The following is a 22881-nucleotide window of genomic DNA, read 5'->3' on the forward strand; positions in this document are numbered from 1 at the left end:
ATGTAATCCAATCCACCTTACTGTCTCCATGCAGAGATTTATCTTAGTTGTATAAAATAGATGGTTCCTGGGGCGCCTGGGTGGCTCAATCGGTTAAGCGGCCGACTTCGGCTCAGGTCATGATCTCACGGTCCGTGAGTTCAAGCCCCGCATCGGGCTCTGTGCTGACAGCTCGGAGCCTGGAGCCTGTTTCAGATTCTGTGTCTCCCTCTCTCTGACCCTCCCCTGTTCATGCTCTGTCTCTCTCTGTCTCAAAAATAATTAAACGTTAAAAAAAATTTAAAAAAAAATAGATGGTTCCTTAGTTAAAACACTCTAACTTCTAACTAGAAGCCCCTGCATTTAACCAGCTAGGCTGTGGGCCATGGCAAGAGCTGGGGCCCTCTTTTCGGACCCTGTAAATCCAGGACAGTGCTTGAGTGATTGTTTTAATGAAATCCCCAAAGCGACATGATGAGTGGGGGACCCCCTCCTCAGGCATCTTCTGCCCCCAGCTCTCAGGGGCGATTTAAGCAGAGCTGACCCCGGGAGGTGAGGGAGAACGGAGCCTAGGGAGAGTCCTCTCCATCTAATGTCCATTTTTAACACTGTGATAAGTCCCTGTGTTTGGACTGTCAGCCCAGAGTACGTTTGGAACCCCGTATAAAGGAGCAGGATTATATGCGGTCTGGTTGAAGGGAGTGGAGCACAGCTTCCCCCCAGGACAGCTTCTTTCAAGCTATTTTTTGCTTTTGGAGGCTTGGTTAAATCAATTACAGCATTAGACCAGGCTGCCCAAGTGCCCATACACATCCTTTGAAAAGTGGGCACGGTCTTCTGCAAGTCACAGATGCCAAGAACACACAGCCATCCCTGAACAAAAGGAAAACGAGGTCAGAAAGGAGGGTTCACAGACCCAGGCCTTTCCAGTTGGTCGTGCTCAAAATGGTGGTTCCAAATGTACCGAGAAACATGAGACCATCCGATGGGGACACTGAAAAGCCAGGGAACGCACTGGTCCTTCAGCCAAAGCCTCGCACAGGCCTCGCTGCCCACGGAGGGGAGGGGCCTCGCCACGGACACCCCTCCCAGCTGCAGTACTGGGTACGTGCCTTCTAAAGCGCTCATTTCTATTTCTAACTCATCCCGTTAGTCTGATGAGCCGAAAACATCAAGGATGGAGCCTTTCAGTCCTGCCACCTCTAAGTGCTAAACCGGGCTTGTGGCAAACAGTGTGGCATCTAGAGGGCCAGACTGCTCCTCTCTTCCCATGAGGCCATTGTGCGGGATAGAGCAGGGGCAGGGCTGGGGCAGGGCAGGGGCAGGGGCAGGGGCAAGGCTGAGGTAGGGCATGAGCAGGGCAGGGCTGGAGCAGGGCAAGGCAGAAGGATGAGCAGAGGATAAACCTCCCTGTCCCCGAGCTGGCAGGTGGGTTGGGACAGACACTGCACAGGACTCAGATTCACCAGGAGGACAAGGGAGGGCACCAGGGTGTGATCATTCCCCAGACTGTCACTTACGCGGCCGAGGGCTCGAGGAGGGGGCTCTGGGACCCCCCCGTCCGCCCCGCAGAGTGAGAACATTGCTCCGGGAAGGACTGAGGGCGTCTGGGGGTTCCCTTAAGCCCTGGTCGGAGCAGGAGTGTTGCTCTGTCTCCACAGCATGGGCCCGAGGAGCCTCTGGTGGGAGGGAGACAGGGCCAGTCCCGGGGCCGCGTCGCAGCCGGGGCCTCTGGGCAGAAGGACCCCAGTGCGGGCCGAGCACAGCCGTGGGGTGCCGCCTGGGGCTGCGCTGTCTCTTTGTTGGATGGTTCCAGGGAAAGTCTCCAGGGCAGTGAAGCTGGTCCCCCTCTGGTGTAGGCGTGGTCTTCTCCCGTGGCCCCGGTCTGGGGCTGGCGCTGGGCGTGCGCAAGCAAGCCGGAGAGCGGGCCTGGTGTCCGCAAAGCCTTGCCGATGACCGGGGACTGTCCCCGGAGCCTCAGCCCCGCCCTGCTCCGTTAGGAACTGGCTGGTTGTGGGAAGATTCGGGCACCCGGAGGTGAGCCCTTCGGCCAAGCCAAGAGGCTGGCGGGCCCCTCCCGAGGGTGGCAGTCGGGGCCCCGGAAGGCTCCAGGTGCCCGTCCACTCCCAGGACCCCCGCAGTGGGCGCGAAGGGGGGTCCCTCCCGTCTCCTGCCTGCACTTGCCTTGTGCTCACGTGCCCTCCCCCGCCCCTTGCTGTCCCCCCACAGGGTGCGGGCTGCACTGCCCTCGTGGTGGCCGTGGTGGCCCGGAAGTTGGAGCTCACCAAGGCGGAGAAGCACGTGCACAACTTCATGATGGACACTCAGCTCACCAAACGGGTAAAACAGCGCCGTCCGTGACTCGGGGGAACTCTGACCCGCGTGGCAGTGAGCCGCAGGCAAACGGTCCTGCGATGTAGGTCGGGGCACACTCTCCACAGGGGGTCGGGGGAGCCCAGAGCCCGGCCCGCGGCCTCCACACAGGGGCTCCCGTCTCCCAGCGGGTCACGGTGCGCGGTGCAGGCACGGTTGACTCTGCGGCACCCGGTGGTGTCGCCCGCGCCCTCTCCCGGCGGCGCCGAACTAACCGCTCCGCACGAGGCAGCGTTTTCGTTCAGGCTCAGATGTTTTCACAGTAGGAAGGGCAGTTGGGTCTTAAAAATGATACTGGAAATGTATCTAAATCCACTTCTAAATCCACAAAATCATTAAAGACGATCATCACAGCAGAGCCCACGTTTCTAAGTGTCATCATCCAGCCCCCTTCTGGGGTTTCTGGGCAATCTCCTCACTGGCGGTTTAAGGAGGAGGAAAACTGGAGGCGGGAACGGGGAGAGGGGTCGGCCGCAGAAGGCCCGCCAGAACGTCAGGCAAGGGGAGGGCCCCGTGGGAGGGACAAGATGGGTCCTTCTCGGACAACCGCCACACAAGCAAGGTGGGAGCCGTTTCCTAACGACAGCTTTTATGGAGAACTCTCTAGAACTCTCTAGAGCTGCAGGCAAGACACAGGTCAGCAAGAGGATGTCTTGTGAGGCTGTCCTGTCCCTGAGCCGAGAGGGCATCAGAGCCTGCGCTGGGGACCTGGCCGCTGTGGCAGGCCTTCCCCAGGACCCTGTGATGACAGCCGCAGCAGTGAAAGTGTGAGGGACCCAGCCGGCCACTGGACGGCCAGTGCTGGGGGGGCCGCGGGAGCACACGAGGGTGCTGAGGCGTCTGCATGCTCAGCAGAATTATTGATGGGGTTTGACTGTTGGTCTTTGATTACATGTATCGGATTCTTCAAAGAGCCTCCACAGATGTGGAAAGGAACGGGTCCGGGCAAATAGCCTAGCGTTGACATGCGGATGGTTGAACGTGGCACCGCGTGGCCCAGACTGTCCACTGCACAAGAGAAAACACAGTTTACCTTCAAGACGGCAGCGCTGAGGGCCGTTCCCGGCGGGTTTCTGAGTGGGTTTCCCAGATGCCAGCCCCAGCACGTGCACACAAGGCCCGGCTGGGTGCTGACTGAGCAGGTCACCTAAGCCACTGGAGCACCTGGCCACAGGCGCCCTGGCGGCTCCCCTACGAACGATCCGGTGCGCAAGAGAGGGGCAGGACAGCCGGCCTCGAACCCTTCTCAGGAGCTGCTTCCTTACCGTCTCGTCTCCTCTGGTCTGCTCCGTGCTCCTTGTCTCAGGCTACTCAGAGGGCCAGCACCTTCATACGGCGGGAAAATAAACGACCGTCCTGCGGTCTGAGTGTGCGAGCGCAGACTGTGGTGGCCAGCTTCCTCCCTTCCGAGACGCTCCGTAAATCCTCCTCGAGGCCACTTACTTTTTGAAGAGTAGGGCTGAAAACCAAATCAACAAGTATTTGTGGCTCGCTTCTCTGAGAACACTTAAGTCCGTTGAAATGTCCCTTGAGCGTCTAATCTCTTCCCAGAGAAGCAAACACAGCGAAGGGGCCCCTCTTTCAAAGCGAGGATTTTCAAAGCTGGAGGGATCAGGCCTTCCGGAGGCTCTTCTCCAAACCTTGCTTGGCAGGAAGGTGCGCTTGGCCAGCGCTGGCCTCTGCTCACCTTGACCCACTTTCGGAGAGCCCAGCTCCCCTCCTCTGACACCTGCCCGAGCCTCAGAGCAAGACGCAGAGGTGGGAGGAGCCAATGGCAGCACGGGGTAGGAACCCAGTTTCTGGTTTGCCTCAATCCATGGCTGTTCAGTCATTTGTATAACTTGTCAACTCTGGTGGCAATGTCTTCCTGCATTTAGTGCAGTCAGACCTTCTCGGGGCGCCTGGGTGGCTCAGTCAGTTAAGTGTCCGACTTCGGCTCAGGTCATGATTTCGTGGTTTGTGGGTTCGGGCCCCGCATCAGGCTCTGTGTTGACGGCTCAGAGCCTGGAGCCTGCTTCGGATTCTGTGTCTTCCTTCTCTCTGCCCCTCCCCTGCTCGCACTCTGTCTCTCTCTCTCTCAAAAATAAATATTTTAAAAAGTCAAAGGGAAACAAAAGCAAAAATGAACTCCTGGGACCTTATCAAAATAAAAAGCTTCTGCACAGCGAAGGAAACAATCAGCAAAACTAAAAGGCAACTGACAGAATGGGAGAAGATATCTGCAAACGACATATCAGATAAAGGGTTAGAATCCAAAATCTATAAAGAACTTATCAAACTCAACACCTGAAAAACAAATAATCCAGTGAAGAAATGGGCAAAAGACATGAATAGACTTCTCCAAAGAAGACATCCAGACGGCCAACCGACACATGAAAAAATGCTCAACGTCACTCGTCATCAGGGAAACACAAATCAAAACCACAATGAGATACCACCTTACACCTGTCAGAATGGCTCACATCAACAACTCAGGCAACAACAGATGTTGGTGAGGATGCGGACTGCTGGTGGGAATGCAAACTGGTGCAGCCACTCTGGAAAACAGCATGGAGGTTCCTCAAAAAACTAAAACTAGAACTACCCCACGACCCAGCAATTGCACTGCCAGGCGTTTCTCCACGGGATACGGGTGGGCTGTTTCGAAGGGACACGTGCACCCCCACGTTTACAGCAGCACTGTCGACAACAGCCAAAGGACGGAAAGAGCCCAAATGTCCCTCGATGGATGAGTGGATAAAGAAGATGTGGTCTATATACACAATGGAGTATTACTTGGCAATCAAAAAGAATGAAATCTTGCCGTTTGCTGCTACGTGGATGGAACTGGAGGCTATTATTAGTGAAATGAGCTAAGTGAAATTAGAGAAAGACAAAAATCATAGGACTTCACTCATAGGAGGACTTTAAGAGCCAAAACAGAGGAACATAAGGGAAGGGAAACAAATATAAAAACAGGGAGGGGGACAAAACAGAAGAGACTCTTAAATACGGAGAACAAACTGAGGGTTACGGGAGGGCTTGGGGAAGAGGGGATGGGCTAAATGGGGGAGGGGCACTAAGGAATCTACTCCTGAAATCACCGTTGCACCATATGCTAACTAACTTGGATGTAAATTAAAAACAAAAAAATCAGACCTGCCCACAGCGACCTTGCTGCAGGAGCCCTCGGCTGCCAGACAATATACGTGTGATGCACACAGAGACACGCAAAAGATACCAGATGGCCAGCTTTCCTCCTACTCAGTGCTACGAGTCCCCGTCTCTCTGTTCCGTGCGACTGAACATACCTGTCATCAGTCACCCGTGGGCCACCACCCTCCGTGCTCCAGGGACACCACAGTGGGTAACAGGCGGTCCCCGCCCACCCTCAAAGAGCACCTCTGCTCATTGGGCACATTCCCCGGGGACACACGGCTTGAGGAGCACCGTGGGCAGGAGGCGTCCTGTCTGCACGTCAGACTGTCCACGTCGGACCACGGCGTGTGCCACTGGCTGAGGACTGTGTCTCCTTGCCCTTGCTGTGACAGATACTTTGTCTAAATACATTTCCCCACGAAGTCGACGAGTAAGATCAAAACCAAGCCCGTATCTTTCCTGGGCTAGTTCCTTCTCCTGACCACCCTGGTCTCCAGGCCTGGAAACTTAGCAGTGTCTCTGCCTCTCTGCCCTGGACCCCACAGGGCTTCCCGAGCCTGGATTCCATCTGGCCACGGCTGTCCCCGCACACTGGCCCCCGGGCACCCCACGCACCACGCTCAGAACCGGCACAGGTCCTTGCTGCCCTCCCTGCTTCGTGAACCTTCTGGCCCCGGGCTTCCTGCGCTGTGTGGGTCCCCTTAGGCTCCAAGACTCAGCTCTGAACATATCACCCCCACCCCCGCTCAAAACCCTGAGTAACCCCGGTATCTACTGATCGGTGCTAAAGAAAACTCTTTGTTCATTATGAGCATATGTAAAAGTTTTATCACAATCCTGCTGGAAAAACCTTTTTCTTCCAGCAGGTTAATTCAAAAGTTTACTCATAACAGGTCTTAATCTCTTAAAACCTTACCAAGTAATCAATTGACCAGTTATGAGAATACTAACCCTCCCCAGAAAGGGCCTGTGGATTACCTGCAGCTCGCAGGGCCTTAACTAGGGCTGCGGGCCATAACCCCGTGGGCTTCTCAGAGCAGTCAGTTACCGGCCACTTGGCACGGCGGTTAGGGCCCAGGCCTGCGGGAGAGAAAGCCCGTGTGACTGCACCCAGGCCGAGTGCCACGCTGAAGTCCCTGTGGAATTAAGCACCATCCACCACCCTGGCACTCGGACCAAGGAGCTTCAGACTAACTTGGAACCACAGGACCACCCGCCCCCCGCTCCTGCCAGCCGAGGGGCCGAGCCGAGCCGCCTTCCCAGCACTGAGGCTGGCGCCTGGGTGCGGACCGTGAAGCCTGGCAAGGACTCGGGGCAGGACTGGGCGGGTGGACAGAGGAAAGGAAGCCGGCGGGGAGGCTGTGGGGGTGAGGGCGAGGGAGGGGAGGGGGTTGGCAGGTGGGGAGGGCGAGACCCTCTCCTCCAGTGCTAACAGAGGCCTTCGACAAGTGCCTGAAGACGGGGCCGACCCGTGATGTCCTCTGTTCATCTAAATCCAACCTGGGCAGCTCCTCGAACGCGTCTGCCAGGCCTGCCCTGTTTCCTCTCCCGTCCCCTCTCCAGCCTCAGGTGGACCACCCTCCCCACCGGGGACCATTCCGGCAGCTAATGGGCTGGCGATTCCTTCCCTGGAGGGTCACTGGGGGCTCCCCGAGGCTGCTGGAGGCACGGGGGCCAGGAAAGGTGCCTGTCCGAGGCTGTCCCCTTGTCCTCCTGCAGCTGACAACCCTCTGAGGGGCTGAGCGGCAGGCAGCCCGGGCATTGGTGGGGGGTGGGGGGTGCGGGGAGCAAGCCCCTGGCCCGGGTGATGCAGCCAAGAGCTCAGGGAACAGACAAGTGTGTTTGGTGACGTTTCCTTGGGTTGGGGGTGGAGGTGGGGGCGGGGAGGGAGCTCACATTCAGTGGGTGGACAGTGGGTGGGCAGAGGCAGAGCCACTGTGCGTTGAAGGGCCCTGTGGCCCGGTGGCTCCCCGTGTGCTGGACACAGACCCACAGCACCGCCGTCACCCTCTGAGCGCTGCCCCGTGCTGCCTCCCGCCCTCACTACCTGACAGGACAAGCCGCGCGCTGTCTCGGCACGATCGTGTGCCCCTCGAGGGCAGGACCCCGGTGTCCTCGCCGCCAGGACAGGCGCTCATCGCATGTTGTGTGAAGGACACTCGGCAGCACGGCCAAAGAGCACACGGTAACTCCAGGCACCGGCGAGGCTTTCCTGAGGGTGAAGGAAACCGTGTAAACACGAGGTGCTTAGCACAGAGCCTGGCACACGGTGAGCTGGGTAAACGTCAGCTGTGCTACTCTCTGCGAGACCTTCCTGGCCCAGGGCCCGGTGGCCTCAGAGCCGCCCCTGAAGCTCGTAGGTCACCGAGTCCGTCCTCTGGGGTAGACCGCGTGTGGCCTCCCAGCCAGCTTGTGTGTTCGTCCGTTTGGAGCCAGCCTGCCGCGTGCGGGCAGGCCTCCGCTACCCAGCCCTGGGCCCCTGATGGCGGCCGACCTTGCCCGGTCCTCCTCGGGTCCCTGACCCTTCCCGCCCCCACCCCCAGCCCCAGGCGACCTTCCAGCCCTCCTGGCGGCCCTGCCCGCCAGGAGAGCTCAGAGGGTCCCCGGTCCCCCCTTCCCAGCAGCGCAGCGGACCCCAGGAGGGGCACACGACCTCGACCGCTCACACCCCGGTGGCGTCGGCAGTGCTCAACCGGGTGACGGGGGGGGGGGGGGGCCCTGGTCGAGTAGCATTGACCGTCAGCCTGGGAGGGCGCGGTGCGGCTAAGAGCCCGGTTCTCCTTTCGCAGATATGGAGGCGCTTAGCTTTGTGCCAGGCTTTTTGCTGGCAGTTAATTTCAGAGCCGGCACCAAGGCTTACATTTCACGTCCCCTTCCCGAGTGCACCGGGGGCCCCTGCTCACACGGCGTGACCGCGTGCTCGGCTGCCCGGGCGGTGCTGTGCTTGTCCGGCCGAGACCTGGGCTGAAGTGAGGCGCGGGCCTGACCCCCTGCTCTGTTATGTGGCTTAAGCGAGGGCCCCGAGGAGTAGAAACAATACAATAAAGGTGCGAAGGCTTTTCCAATCCCGTGATCCTGGAAAACGGGAACTAGGGTTGTCTGTGTGGAGACGAAGTCTGGTCCGGTCTTTTCCTCAGACCACGTGGAACCTCACGTCCTGCTCGGGCCTGGCTGTGCCGCCAGCCGGCCGTGTGACTCCAGCCCTCACGCCCTGTGTCCCGCGCCGCGTCCTGGGGTCTGGGCGAGCCGACGGTAACTATCATCTGTGCGTGTAGAGTCTGGCGACACTTCAATCCGGGACGACTCGGTTTACCACCCATGACTCCGTGGTGTTGGGCTGTGTCTCTTCCTTCGTCTGTCGCACGGGGGTCGCACTAGCCCCCGCCGATGACTTGGAGCGCGAGGCGCGCGGACCTGGGCCCGACACCCCGTCCACACCACCATAGCCGCCTCCTTGGGGCCTCACAACAGCCTCAGCGTAAGGACTGATGTTTCCCACCTGCGAGGTGATTAAGCATCTTCTCCTAAACGCCCCGGAACTTCGGGAACGAGGATGAGCCCGCAGCCTTTCCGGTCTCACCCGTCCGCTCCACTTCAACGCCGACACACGTGTCGAGGGCCCGCGGCGGTGTTCCGGGGCTCGGCCGGCCCCCCACGGGGGACAGGGTGCAGCCTGGCTCGGCCGATCGTCCTAAGCGCAGGGCGAGGGTTTTTCTCCTGTTTGGCCGTGGGGCCTCCCTCGGAGGCTAAGCGCCCGGGCAAACCGGAGGGTGCACGTGTCTGATGGGCCTCCCCCCGCGCAAGTCGCGGGGGTGCGCCCTCTGCCTTGTCCAGGGGGCTCCGGCCCCCCCCCCCCCCCCCCCCCCCCCGCCGCTCACCTGGGCGCCCGCCGGTGTGAGCTCCTGCTCACCAACACCCGCTTCCTCTCGGGGAAGGGAGGTGCCAGAAGCAGGCAATTAAGCCACTTAAAACCATTTTCCCAGTGGATTTTTACCGAACAAAAAAGCAGTGTTTATGTCACTTAGACATTTCTGAGAAGACTTAGCTGTTCTTTTAAAAACATCCCTTCAGCACCAATGAAAAATAGGCTCCAGCCTCGGTCATAAATTTTCCCAACAGACGCACACAGAAGTTCTCAGCCTGCAGAACAGTGCCTCCCGGGCCCTCGCACACGCCTCGGCGTCTTGACAGCATCCCGTCCGGGACGGCCGTCCGAAGAAGCGGGCCCGGGCACTCCGCTTCCCCCAGAGTCCCTCTGGCCGGGGGCTGCATGTGCACCGGGCCGGCTCCCGCGGCTCCCGGAAACGGGGGCGGCCCCTCCAGACTCCGCTTGGCTCGCGCTCCGTGCGGGAGTGTCCCTTGCTCGCCACTAATTGCCGAAGACGTCTGTGTTTGGATTAAAACCTCGTCCCCTGCCCTCTGGATGTCACTGACGCGTCCCTGCTCAGTCGGGAGCCGGGCAGATCGGCGCTTTCCACGTCGACAGCCGACGGCGTGGAGCGCCGAGCGCCGCGAAGGAGCCGGCCTTGGCCGAGACGCGGTGCGGGCCTCACGCCCGAACGTCTTCGCCGATTTTCAGACGCCGCCTTGAGATCGTTTCAGCCTCACGCCGGCTGCGCTTACGTGCAGAACCGCCGTCTAAACGCCTTTGGCCGTTTGGGAAAGAACGCGGTGGACTTTGCCGGGGCCCCCGGTTCCGTTTGCGGGAAAGACGTTGCCTCTCCTCCGAGGGCCTTTCAGAATCGCCCGCCGTTAAGAAACCCGCTTGCTCTCGGAATCCCAGAGAGGTGCCGGACGGAGGTCCCAGGCAGAGCCGGGAGCGGTGGCCCGCGTGTCTCTGCCCACGGGGGCCCCCGGGGCCGCCCGGCCCGGGGGGGGGGGGCGGGGGGGGGGCTGCAGCCTGACTAAGTGTAGCACCGGGAGCAGCGGTCGAGAGGCGGCCTGAAGTAATCGAGAGACAAGAAACGCCCTCGACCGCAGGCTCGTCCGCTGTGTCCGAGGCAGGAGCGGCAGGAGGTGAACCGGCACCCTCTCCGTCAGGGTGCACGAGTCGCTGAAGGCGAGGGGTCTCTGCAGAGCCGGGTCCCCAGAGGCGGCCAGAGTAGCAAGCAGACGACGTGAACCTCGGAAGACTAACCCGACCGCCTGCCTTGTCGGTTTTTCCTCAGATCAAGAACGCCGCGGCCAACGTCCTTCGGGAGACGTGGCTGATCTACAAGCACACGAAGCTGCTGAAGAAGATCGACCACGCCAAGGTCCGGAAGCACCAGAGAAAGTTCCTGCAAGCGATCCACCAGTGAGTGTGTGCCGGGACCCCCTGACCGGGAAGCACGGGGCAGACCCGCGCGGTCCCCGCTCCGCACGCCCGGGGGGCGCCTGTCACGCCCGCAGCCCCCAAGCACCAGGCGGGGCGCTGCGGAAGGGAAGGAGGGGGAGGCTCCACGGGCGCGCGCCTCACACGGACACGCGCTCACGCACACTCAGTCACTCGCACGCACACACCTGCACCTCCGCGGACCCGCACATCACGCGCTCACGCACACTCGCACAGTCACTCGCACACACACACCTGCACCTCCGCGGACCCGCACATCACGCGCTCACGCACACTCGCACAGTCACTCGCACGCACACACCTGCACCTCCGCGGACCCGCACACCACGCGACACACACACTCACACTTTCACACACATCACACACACTCGCACACACACACCTGCACCTCCGCGGACCCCCACATCACGCGGACACACACACTCACACACACACACACCAGCACCTCCGCGGACCCGCACATCACGTGGACACACACACTCGCACACACACACACACACACCTGCACCTCCACGGACCCACACATCACGCGGACACACACACACACACACCTGCACCTCCGCAGACCCGCACATCACACGGACACACACTCTCACACTCACTCTCACACACACTTGCACACTCACTCGCACACACACACCTGCACCTCCACGGACCCGCACACCACGCGAACACACACACACCACACACACACACACTCACACACACACCTGCACCTCCGCGGACCCGCACATCATGCGGACACACACGCTCACTCACACACACATCTGCACTTCCGCAGACCGCACATCACACGGACACACACACACACACAGAGTCACATGCACATCACACACACTAGTACACACACACCTACACCTCCATGGACCCCCACATCACGCGGACACACACACTCACTCTCACACACACCACACACACACACACACACACACACCCCTGCACCTCCACGGACCCGCACATCACGCGGACACACACACTCACTCTCACACACACCACACACACACACACACACACACACACACCCCTGCACCTCCACGGACCCGCACATCACGCGGACACACACTCACACACACATCACACACACACTCGCACACACACACCTGCACCTCCGCGGACCCCCACATCACGCGGACACACACACTCACTCTCACATCACAGACACTCACACACACACTCGCACACACACACCTGCACCTCCGCGGACCCCCACATCACACGGACACACACACACATCACACACACTCGCACACACACACCTGCACCTCCGTGGACCCCCACATCACGCGCTCACATACACACACACACACACAGTCACACACACACAGTCACACGCACACACCTGCACCTCCGCGGACCCCCACATCACGCGCTCACATACACACACACACAGTCACACACACACAGTCACACGCACACACCTGCACCTCCGCGGACCCCCACATCACGCGCTCACATACACACACACACACACAGTCACACGCACACAGTCACACGCACACACCTGCACCTCCGCGGACCCCCACATCACGCGCTCACATACACACACACACAGTCACACGCACGCAGTCACACGCACACACCTGCACCTCCGCGGATGCCCACAGAGAGGTACTTTAAACACAGTGGAGGAGCAGGGGTGAAGCCTTTCGCTCTCACTGGAGGCTGGGGGTGGGGGTGGGGGGTGGGGGCGGGGGGGGCAGAGATGACCTGAGAGTGGCCGGGGGGTGGAAGCCACCCAGGGCCGGCGTGCACGGAGACCAGACCTTGCTTTCTCGGGGACCTGAGCAGCCGCGACTCTGGTCAGTTGTCACCCGTGCTCGAGGTCCCCACGCCGGGTCCGGAACGAGGGGGACGGGCGTGGACGTGGGGGCCGCACGGGGAGCTCGGTGCCGCGCGCGCTCGGAGAGCACGGCTGTCGGCGACTCTTTCCCACAGACTGAGGAGCGTCAAGATGGAGCAGAGGAAGCTTAGCGACCAGGCCAACACCCTGGTGGACCTCTCCAAGGTGAGTGGCGGGACGTGGCGGGACGTGGGGATGCCCTCTCCGAGGTGACGCGCCGCCGGAGTTCCCGGGTGCGGCCGTGAGGACCCGGCCGGGAGCCGGCCGCTCGGTGCTCGGGGACGGCACGGGGCCGGACCGCAGATGACGTCCGCGTGTCTGTCAGCTGCACGGCCAGGGCCCAGGGCGACGCACACCGACGGGACGCCCGAGACGCCGGTGGCCACGCGCCAGGTCACACGGCTACGACCGGGAATTCGTTTTCCTGCCTCCTCGAATCCCCCCAGACCAGCCTTTCTGGCCCCAGACGGGGGGGCGAGGGGGTCTCTTTACTTCTCAAGAGGCGGACCGCTCACGACCAGCATGAAGCCGCCGGGGACCCGCCCAGCGCCACGCGGGAAGGGCCCCGACAGCGTCACCCAAGAGGTCCTCCCGCGAGCAGCAAGGTCTCCGGCCCCACCCGTCGCCTGGCAGACACAGTGGCGGATGTCCCCCTGGGAACAGCAGACCGGCCGACCTTCACGCCCGCGCTGGTTGAACGCCGCCCGCCGCGTCTCCGGGAGCCGGGCCCGGGGAGGGGCAGGCCCGGGGAGGGAAGCCCCTCGGGGAGCTAAACCGTCAGTGACGGAACGAGTTACCTGGAAGGACCGGTGTGCGGGGAGGGGCTGAGGGAGGCCTCGGCAGGGCTGCGTGGGGCAGGGGTGAGGCTGGGAGAGAGGGGCTCTGGCTCCCCCCTCCCCCCCCAGGAGACCCACCCCGGGCCCCCAGCAGCAGCAGCCAGTCACCGGAGCCGGGGGCACCGTAGCGCCGCGTCCTCTCAGCTGGCCGCCTTCCCACCCCTGCCCTCTGGTCCCCTCGAGATGAAGAAAAGGGGCACGTGGCCTCGGGACGTGATGGGCTGGCGGCCGGAGGACCTGGGTCTTTGTTCGTTGGCTTCGCTTTCTTCAATCAACGCGTGCAGATAATTCCTAACGTCTGAGGCTCAAGCGATCAGATGAGATGCTGTCTGTGCGGATGCTTCGTGAACTGTCGGCGGGGTTTGCAGAAGGCCGTTCTCATTCTGTCGCAGAGGGGAGGCCGAGACTCAAAGGAGGCTCATCGGGCCCTGCAGGCAAATGAACGTGCCGGAAACAGCGTGCATCTCCAGGAGGTTCTGGATTGTTCATTGGTGACGTCCCGTCTCCTCTGGGGGCTCCCGGGATGGGCTGCCTTTGTCCCGCCTCTGCACCGGCTCCTCCGGGGACCCTCAGCGTCCCCTTCCCCATCGCCTCTCCGGCCCTCAGACTTGACCACCTGCCATTACTCTGCTTTTCCCTTGGTCCCCGCCCCCGTGGCCCAGGCACCAGGGTCTCTGCGTCTTGCTGGCCTAACTTGGAGTTTGAGACGAATGAGATCAGGACGTTACTGGCAGATGACCAAGGGCCACATCGCCTGGGGGCAACAGCCAACCTGGCCCTCGGCCACGGCCACCATGGTGACTGGGAGCCACAGGGGCCGAGGGCTCTTGTGGCTCTCACTCCCAAGCCTGGTGTCACTTGTTCTGTTTTGTTTGTTTTTTTAATTTTTTAAGTTTATTTATTTTGAGAGAGAGTGTGTGTGTGTGAGAGAGCAGGGGAGGGGCAGAGGGAGGGAGGGGCAGAGAGAGAATCCCAAGCAGACTCCTCACTGTCAGCGCAGAGCCCGACGTGGGGCTCCAACTCCCAAAACTGAGATCATGACCTGAGCCGAGATCAAGAGTGAAACACTTAACCGACAGAGCCATCCAGACGCCCCTGTCACTTGTTAATTTACTAAGAAATGTCGCTGTCTCATAGAGGAGTGTGTGACAGGCCCACTCAGGAAGCCACATTATGATCAGAAAGTGGCCTGATGAGGGAGATGTCGGGACGTCGGGGCATGACCGTGGGGCATGACTGTGGCTCGGGCTGGGGGCCACGTGGTTCGGGTGCAATGATGGGCTGGACTGGAGGGGGTAGGCGGGCCGGGTGGGACTTTGCGCTGGGGCGGCAGCACCCAGGTCTGTGGTCAGGCAGCTGGAGGGCGCGGTGGGGCTCCTGGGGGACACGGGGTCTCTGGCACACGCCTGACGCAGGAGGGGAAGGGTGGCCCGGCCCGAGCCCCGTTTGTTAGCTCTGCTCTGACCGTCTTACGACTTCCCTCTGAGGAGCAAGCTTATTTGATGGCTCTTGAGTTTCACTTGATTTTCAGCTCCCTGGGGGCTCCCCTCTTTGCCCCTGTTCCCACGGCCTCCTTCGGGGTTCGTTCGCAGGCAGCCCCGGGCCGGAGCCCTCGCGGTCTTCTTCCCTTGCTTCCAGACACTCAGGTCTCGGTGGTAAACGCTGAGGAAACTTCTAGGTACGCGGGGATAATCTGTGCTGTGAACTGTGTCCCACCACGTGCCCCGGACATCCACCCCCCACCCCGTCCACGACTGTTCGTGGAGCTTCTCCCACGTGCCAGGGTCTGTTTTAGGCCCTTGAGACACATCAGGGAGCCCACCAAGGAAGGGTCCCTGCCCTGAAGGAGTCCCCCTCCCAGTGGGTGACACAGTGGGTGACGCAGACAAGGACAGACGCTCAGGGGTAAGAAGTGGGCTAGCGCCACAGAAGGTGGTACGAAAGGGGACGGGAGCAGGTGGGCAGGACCTGGAGCGGGCGTGGGGCGGGGCTGCGCCGTGAAGCGGGCGCGGGACACAGGGCAGGTCGACGGGCTCCGGGAGACGGCAGTGAGGCGGGAGGCTTCCCGGGGGGCCCGATCGCGAGTAAAGGAGACAGGACAGGACGGAGGCGGACTTTGAACCGTGGCAGATGGACAAAGCCTCAGCCGGCCCTTGGGGGTGGGAGGGGGGCCGGACGAGGCGGCACCCCTCCCCACTGCCCGGGCAGGGGAGGGGCTGCGACCCCATGAGGAACTCCGCGTGGCCGCGGGCCACCCGGGGAGGGGTTAGGTCCCTCACCGACACCCACCACTCTGCGGGCCGCGGTGCCAAGGTGCCGGGGCCACGTGCAGTTATTAACTCCTGCTCGATAAGGAGCCCACCGTTCAGAGGGGCCCAGGGCCTGCCGCCCGGCTGCAGACGCGTGCTTGGACCGCGGCCCCGCCCACTGCCCTGTCTTTGACCGTCAGGCTCCCGCAGCCTCTGAGCGGAGCGGTGGGGTCAGCGAGGGCCCGAAGACGGTCCGGAGACTCCCCGCTCTGGGAAACAGTAGCTCTTTCCCCATTAAACGCATTTCCTAACGGGCCGTCGCCGTTCCCACGCGGCGCGTCGGTACTCGGCGCGCCCGCACCTCCAGGTCCCCGGAAGGTAAGCCCTTGTCCGTGGTCGGCCGGACCGGACGCGCCGGTGCGGGCGTTGCCCCCGCGCGACCTGGGAGCGTTGGTTCTGCCGCAGCCCCGGGGCCGACCGACCCGTGCCGACCCGTGCCCGTCTCTCCGTCCAGATGCAGAACGTCATGTACGACCTGATCACGGAGCTCAACGACCGCAGCGAAGACCTGGAGAAGCAGATCGCCAGCCTGGAGTCCAAGCTGGAGCACCTGGCGGCCGGCTTCAGCTCCCTGCCCCTCCTCATCGCCGACGCGCTCCGCCAGCAGCAGCAGCTCCTGTCTGCCCTCGCCGAGGCCCGGGTGGGCGCGGCGGGCACCCCGCACACGCCCCCGCCCTCCGACAGCCCCCTCGGGGTCAGCTCCGCCTCCTTCCCGACCCCGTACACGAGCTCCAGCAGCTGCTAAATGAACGCCCGCTCCGGAAGCGGAACCCGTAGGTCTTAAGATGCAAATCGACTCTGTCCTGGTCACTGCGCCATCAAGGAACGATCGGACCAGGGAGCGCAAAGAAGAGAGACCGGCTAATTAAGTAGCTCCCGTTCGTTCGGCGTGCTTGGTTGGATACGCCTCGAAACCGGAAATCTAATCTCTGTTTAGGTGCCTCCACTTGGGAGCGGGAAGACGGGGGGACGGGAAGCGGTGGCGCAGAACAGAAATCCACGCGCGATCTCCGGTCTCGCGCGGGAGCGGGGGTGGGGGGGCAGACAGGTGCACGGAAGGGGCCGACGGGGAAGGAGCCCAGAGGAGGGTCCCCCGGGGGCGGTGTCAGGCTTGGGCGTGGGCTCCTCACCGGGTTCCTGGGCACACCCCTCTCCTTGCCTCTGGATGACACCGGCCAAAACAGGCGCTGTCTCCTCTCATGCCGGAGTCATAAAACCCAATTTAGACCAAAAAAAAAAAAAAAAAGTAAAAAGCCAGATTTTCCATCCAATATTAATACCCATATAAACCTGTGTGTTTGCACATCTGTGCACGCACACACCCCACATTCGACCCAGGTCTTTTCTCGTTTGAACTTGACCCACTAGAAAGGGACCCGGTACCTTACTGTGCACACAGTAGGCGCTCTGTAATGCACGTGGAGTTGGCTTGAATCTGAATGTGGGTGCTTTCAGCTCAGGGGGTTTGCTAGTGTCGGGCATATTCTGAGCTTCCCTAAAGACGCAGGCTAGAGAGGGCACCTCCCCCTGGGGGCGCACCCCGCTTGCTTGGCTAGAGATGAACACCCAGCCAGACTTGTTGGCATTCCGGAGGGATGATCAGTCTTCTAAAAATAACAGCCCCACAGAGTTTCCTCCGTATATCTGAGCCAGCCGTGTTCCCATGGAGCACGTGAGGGCAGGGCACGGGGTCCCTGCACGTGGGCGCACGCACGCGCCAGCAGGTGGAGCCCAGTGACACCTGAGTGAGGACCAGCACGTCCGGGGCTTTGCTCGGCTGCGTTCACGCAGCTGCAGGCCTCCAGCCCCAGGTGTTAGGAGCGCAAAGGGGCCCAAGTCCCTACCTGGGGGCCACCGAGCTGGAAGAAGTGGAGGGGGGGGCCGTGGTCCCTTCTACCTGGCCTGAGACCGCCTCAAAGTGAAAGATTCCGAGAATAACGGGACCCTCAGGGAGCCCTGTGGGCCGGGACAGATGACGCGGGCTTGTCAGCAGCCTGTTCTGCGCCACGGTGATCTTGGTGCGAAAACTACTCGAATGTGTCTCAAACTCCAAGAAACTTGAGAAGCGTGAAGACCCAGTGTCGTGACAGGCGCTGGGAGGCGAGGCGCGTGGACGCGGTCCCTTACTACTCTGTGTCTGGCCACCACCCGTGTGCTGTGACGCAGCCGTCACGTGCCCCGTCACCGCTCCCGTCGTGAGGTCCTCGACTTCGGCTGCGGGGCGGCGAACGACACCGTTCGCGGTATCCCGTCTGTTCAGGGAAGGGTGTCATTTGCAAACGGTCGGCCTCCCTTTGCGCAGGACATTGTCACGTCTCTGACGTCCTGACATCAACTGGGCCGGGCCTTCTAGGGACAAGGGAGTCACTAGATGGCAGGAGGCGGGTGACCCTGGAACCGGGCAAGACCGGGCGTCTTGCTAACCTTCCCCTTTTCTCTCTTTCTGTTGCTGCCATTTTCCCTAAACGGGCTTGTTCTCCTCGTGGTAACCGGAGAACACGTCCGTTGGGTGTTTTGCGTATCACACCTGCCGCCCCTGCTGTTGGCTCTTTCTTTTTCTACTTGTTCTTTTAACTGTCAGTCATCTGACAGATCACCCTCCTTTTTCGTGTCCCAAGAATGGTGCTCCTGTTCTCAGTGGCAGTGCAGCCGAGCATATAAACGGATGTGGAGGCAGATGAGATAACCATGCGGTTTCTTTACGGCGTTAATTCCACTCACAAGGCGGAGACCGCGTCCGCCTCGCTGCGCCCTCCAGCCCCGGTCGCGGACCGACGGTCCCCGCCCGTTACCTCCTGCTCGCCCTTTCCATTCCGCTGTGACCCATGACGTGTGTGCGCACGTTCCCGCTCACAGGGGTTAGTCTTAATTTCAGATAAGTGGCACGCAAGATTCCACTGCCACCCCCCTGCACAGGCCACCGTTGAGCCATCGAGGTCTGCGGGTAATTCTTCAACCCCTCACTAACGCGGTGCGCCGAAATGAACGCCGAAGACCAAGCTGGCGACACTGGTAAAGAGGGGCTGGAGTCTTCTCCGGAAGCGGAGGCCACCGGCCCCCCGGAAACCCAGGGGCGTCTGTGGCAGGACTTGAGCTCACGGCAGTGCAGTAGCTGTGTGGAGTTTTCTTCCTCGGCACCGTGCCCAGTCTTCAAAGTGATCCAGTCTTTGCCAGTCTTGTGACCGTAAACGGGAGGGCACATCCCTGACGGAGCCCCTCAGCTTCATGTGGGGAAGTTATCCGCTCTCCTGCGAGTGCAATCGACCTTGATGACCTCAGTATTGATCATCCAAAGTGTAGTTCCCCGCCCCCCCCCCCGGTTTCCTCCCCGTAGCCTGCCTTGTGGCTAATCCCGCTGTGCCTCGGCGTCACAGACAGATGGGACCAGGTAGCGGGTGATTGCTGTGCCTTCTCGTTCCCTCGTTCCGAGTCTGGTGGCAGTGGAGATTTAATTGTCTGCTGGAGAATCGGCTGTGTGAACTAACGTAAAACTCTCACAATGACCTCACTCTAATGCTGAACTGAGTTCTGCCCACTCGCGGAAGGCCGACCCAATGGCAGAGCCCTCCTATACCTTTTCTGATAACTCAGTGCCAGATAAAATACCTACGAGTCCCTAAAATATCCAGACACTTGAATTGAAACTCCAGAGCCACCCCCCCGTCACTTAAGCCATATTGTAGCCTCATGTGCTGTAAAGTCAGGGATGGACTGTGATACTCTAAGACCGCTGGTCTCTGTGGAATTTCGGGACGTGGCGTCAGTTGGCAAATTCAACCAGACTCGGGGCTCGCTCCTCCTTAGACTGAAGTCCCAATAAAAACCTGCCCCTTTTGGATCGAAGGCCACGACATCAATAAATTGTCATAAAGTGTCTGAACTGCTCTTACCATCCTCACGACGTGCAACGTCATGACGTGATATCTCTAAAAATGCTTAACGCCACTCGAGAGAACGAGGGGGGTGAGGCCCTGGGTCGTGGCTACCTTCCAGCCTCAGCGGGTGCCGGGCGCGTAGCGGCGACTGCGTAAATTAGGTACAGAGGACGCCTTCGCCAGCCAGTCTCGAGTGAGCCAGGACAGCTGCCGCTTAAAGGCCAAGAAGGAACAGCGTTGAAGAAATAATGATTCTGATACATTTGAGGAATCCCCCCTCAGAGTTCCAGTGATTTCCACGTGGATGAAGGAGAGGAACAGGAAGAAAGCTAGAGATACAGAATCGGAGTAATGAAGTTCCAATGCTGGACCCATGCCTTTGGCCAATTAATGTCACCACCTCACACCTCGGTTTCTCTGTGCTTAAAGGGAAGCTGATAGGTAGCTCCCCTAAGTACAAAGTACTCCGTAGATTTTACGACAGAGTCGCGCTGGCCTTCAGCAGCAGCCACGCCGGGTCCCGTCGAGCCCACGCTTGGGAGTTGCGTGTGAATGTGCACGAGAGTCACCAGAAAGCAATGAGGACACCTCACCTGGGAAGGGAAATCAGCAGGAGGGACCCGGGACTGCCACACGGGCCCCGGCTCCTCCCCCACCCAGGACCAGTGTTTCACCCCAGACCACAGGCGTCGCAGCCAAGATTCCGGGAAGTCCTTGCACCACCCGTAAGTTACTGCTTTAAATCCCGGCGTGCGTCCCCACTCCCGGGCACTCATCCCGCTTCCCCAACAGTGGCTCCGAAGCGGAGTCAGGCTGGCCGGTGGCCATGATGCCGCCCCAGGAACTCGACGACGCTGCCCCCGCACCTCACACGGCCGTCCGGTGGCCTCCAGCGTGGCGGCCGGCGCAGTGATGCCCTAGACATCGTCCCTTCCTTCTCTGCTGCCACCAAAGGAAACCCCGAGTGAGATTGGGGCCATCGATGGCGCCGGGCGAGGGCGTCCCAGGGGCCCGGCTGGACCGCCAGCCCCCGGCCGGCTAGTAGAGGCGAGTGTGCTTCGCCTGGGCTGCACGGGTGGAAGTTAACGTTAAGTTCCCATCAGACGGGTGACACGTAGGGTTTTTGCCGAGATAGGTGGAAACGGCACTCCGCGCAGGGCAGTGTGAGCACACACAGAGAGGAGAGGCGCTGTGACTATCCCTGGAAACGCCCCGCATGGGCTGGAGTTCCTTCTGAACAAAACCGTTCTCGAAGCTCCAACGTCTGACCTCCACGCCCAGGTGCCAACTGTCGAGTGACGGTTGTTTACGTGCCTGAGAAGCGCATTCTGGAAGCCGCATTTGGGCCGGACCGTGTGTTGAAACTAAAGAAGTGTCGTGACCAGTCAAGCTGATGGAGGAAAAGCACAAAATTTAACACCAACCCGTAGTTAGGATCCCAAAGAAATGCTGAATTATAGCCAAAAAAAAAAAAAAAATCAGTGACAAATCCAGTATGACTGTGACGGGAGCAGCCGTGTTCCCAGAGGAAGGACAGCCTCCGGCCGTGTCGAACAGTCCCAGCCAGGACCCAGCCACCTTCGTCAGAGGTTTTAATGGCGCCACTACTCACTCCGGTCCCAGACTCCGCGTTGTGCAGCGAACAGAAGAGGAGACGAGAGAGCGGCAGGATTTAGCGGAGGGAACACGTTCGTGGCCGACTTAGAAAGCGGAGCGTTTGTGTTCAGAACCACGTGACCTTCAGTATGAATTTGCATCTTGCCTCTGTACTGCTTGCTATTTTTTAATGATAGGAGAAAGCATAAGTTTATTTTAAATATGAAATATATTGCTATATTATAAAATATATTGTAACTTTCAATTCACATTTTGTATCAAACTAGTCCTTGGCGGCCTGCGCGTCGCCCGCTCTCCCAACACCTGTTTCTGAGTGCACATCACTGTTAACGACCCCTGCCGACCCGGACCCACAGAGCCGTCACAGTCTGATTCTCTAAGACCTGCCCACGGGAGACAAAAGAACCCTGTTCCAAGCTTAGAGGAAAAATTCTACCCTAAATTCTATCAAGCCATTGCAGATGAGATTTTAAAAGCCATGACCCCCCTGGTAGCTGTGCCCGGCCAGTTCGAAAAATGCTCAGGTTCTTTCTGTGTAAACGCAAAGACCCTGCTACATAAATACGTAAACGATAGGGGTCTCAAACTCGGCCACCCGGCTTTGCCTTCAGGGACGTCAGAATCGGGTCCAGGAAGAGTCCTGTGCTCCTGTGACACAAGGCTCGAAATCTAGGCGCTGTGAGCTTATCTGTGTCAGCGTCAGACCAGACCTGGAGCTTCACTTCCGCAGGTGCAGTGAGACCCAGTGAGGCCCAGTGAGACCCAGTGAGGCCCAGTGAGGCCCAGTGAGACCCAGTGAGGCCCAGTGAGGCCCAGTGAGGCCCAGTGAGACCCAGTGAGGCCCAGTGAGACCCAGCGTGCGGGCGCGAGCCCCTGGAGGAAGCAGGGGCTCCCCGTGTTTACCCCCACACGGGGCTCGGCCCAGAGGGAGGGAGGAAGCAGTGAACAGCTGGACCCAGCAGAGCCGGGCTCCCTTCCTGCCGGTGTAGCTGAGAGGAAGGGAGCCTCAACCGACGCTGTCTTCACTGGCAGAATTGGGGGAAGTTCTCTCCTTACGCAACTCACGAATTCCGCGCTCCCCCCCCCCCCCACCATCTGAATAGCTGAGACACATGTAGAATTTCTCACTTCCCTCCTCTGAATGACGGAGGGACTATTTCCAGATGAAAACAGGATGTGTTTGGTTACAGAACAAAGGTTTTCTAGAATCCGTGGGCCTCCCCCCAGGAGGCCCCTCTCTCGTTTTCCTCACTTCGGGCTAACACCGCACAGGTGCGAAGCGTGGAGCCCCAGGACCCCCGGGACTGTGTCTCCTTTCTCCCCAGACCGGAAGTTCTCGCAGACTTGCTCAGAGTGCAGGGCAACAGGCTTTCTCTGGGGCAGGGTGGGGCCCTCTCAAGCTCGCACGTAGAAGGCCCAGGCGTCAGTGACTCGGGCGTCTGAAAGAGAAGTCTCCAAACGGCCAGCTTCAGGCTGCTCGCGCTTTGTCTTTAGTGAAGGAAACTCTCGGTGTCCGCGCTGCCCTCCGTTACGCGTGAGGCTGGGCTCCGTCAGACTGCAGGACGCCTGTGTTTAGCAC

The 22881-nt window shown here is 60.3% G+C and overlaps 1 protein-coding gene and 1 long non-coding RNA gene across 2 annotated transcripts in view; one reads left to right on the forward strand and one right to left on the reverse strand.

The window, feature by feature from the left end:
* Positions 1 to 21273, forward strand: part of KCNN3 (potassium calcium-activated channel subfamily N member 3) — a 121731-nt gene extending 100458 nt beyond the window's left edge. The window contains 4 exon segments of the mRNA XM_042975676.1: positions 2209 to 2319; positions 10659 to 10786; positions 12761 to 12830; positions 16265 to 21273. Coding sequence (XP_042831610.1) covers positions 2209 to 2319; positions 10659 to 10786; positions 12761 to 12830; positions 16265 to 16555 — 600 coding nt within the window. The 3' untranslated portion in view covers positions 16556 to 21273.
* On the reverse strand, positions 3130 to 16365 carry LOC122235756. The gene is made up of 5 exons (XR_006213800.1): positions 16286 to 16365; positions 7538 to 7702; positions 6469 to 6570; positions 3618 to 3811; positions 3130 to 3360 (listed from the first exon to the last, which is right to left on the reverse strand). It is a non-coding gene; the product is annotated as an uncharacterized LOC122235756 (long non-coding RNA).
* Positions 21274 to 22881: the final 1608 nt, after the last annotated feature.

The sequence above is a fragment of the Panthera tigris genome, chromosome F3, assembly GCF_018350195.1.
Source record: "Panthera tigris isolate Pti1 chromosome F3, P.tigris_Pti1_mat1.1, whole genome shotgun sequence".
Taxonomy (NCBI): Eukaryota; Metazoa; Chordata; class Mammalia; order Carnivora; family Felidae; genus Panthera; species Panthera tigris.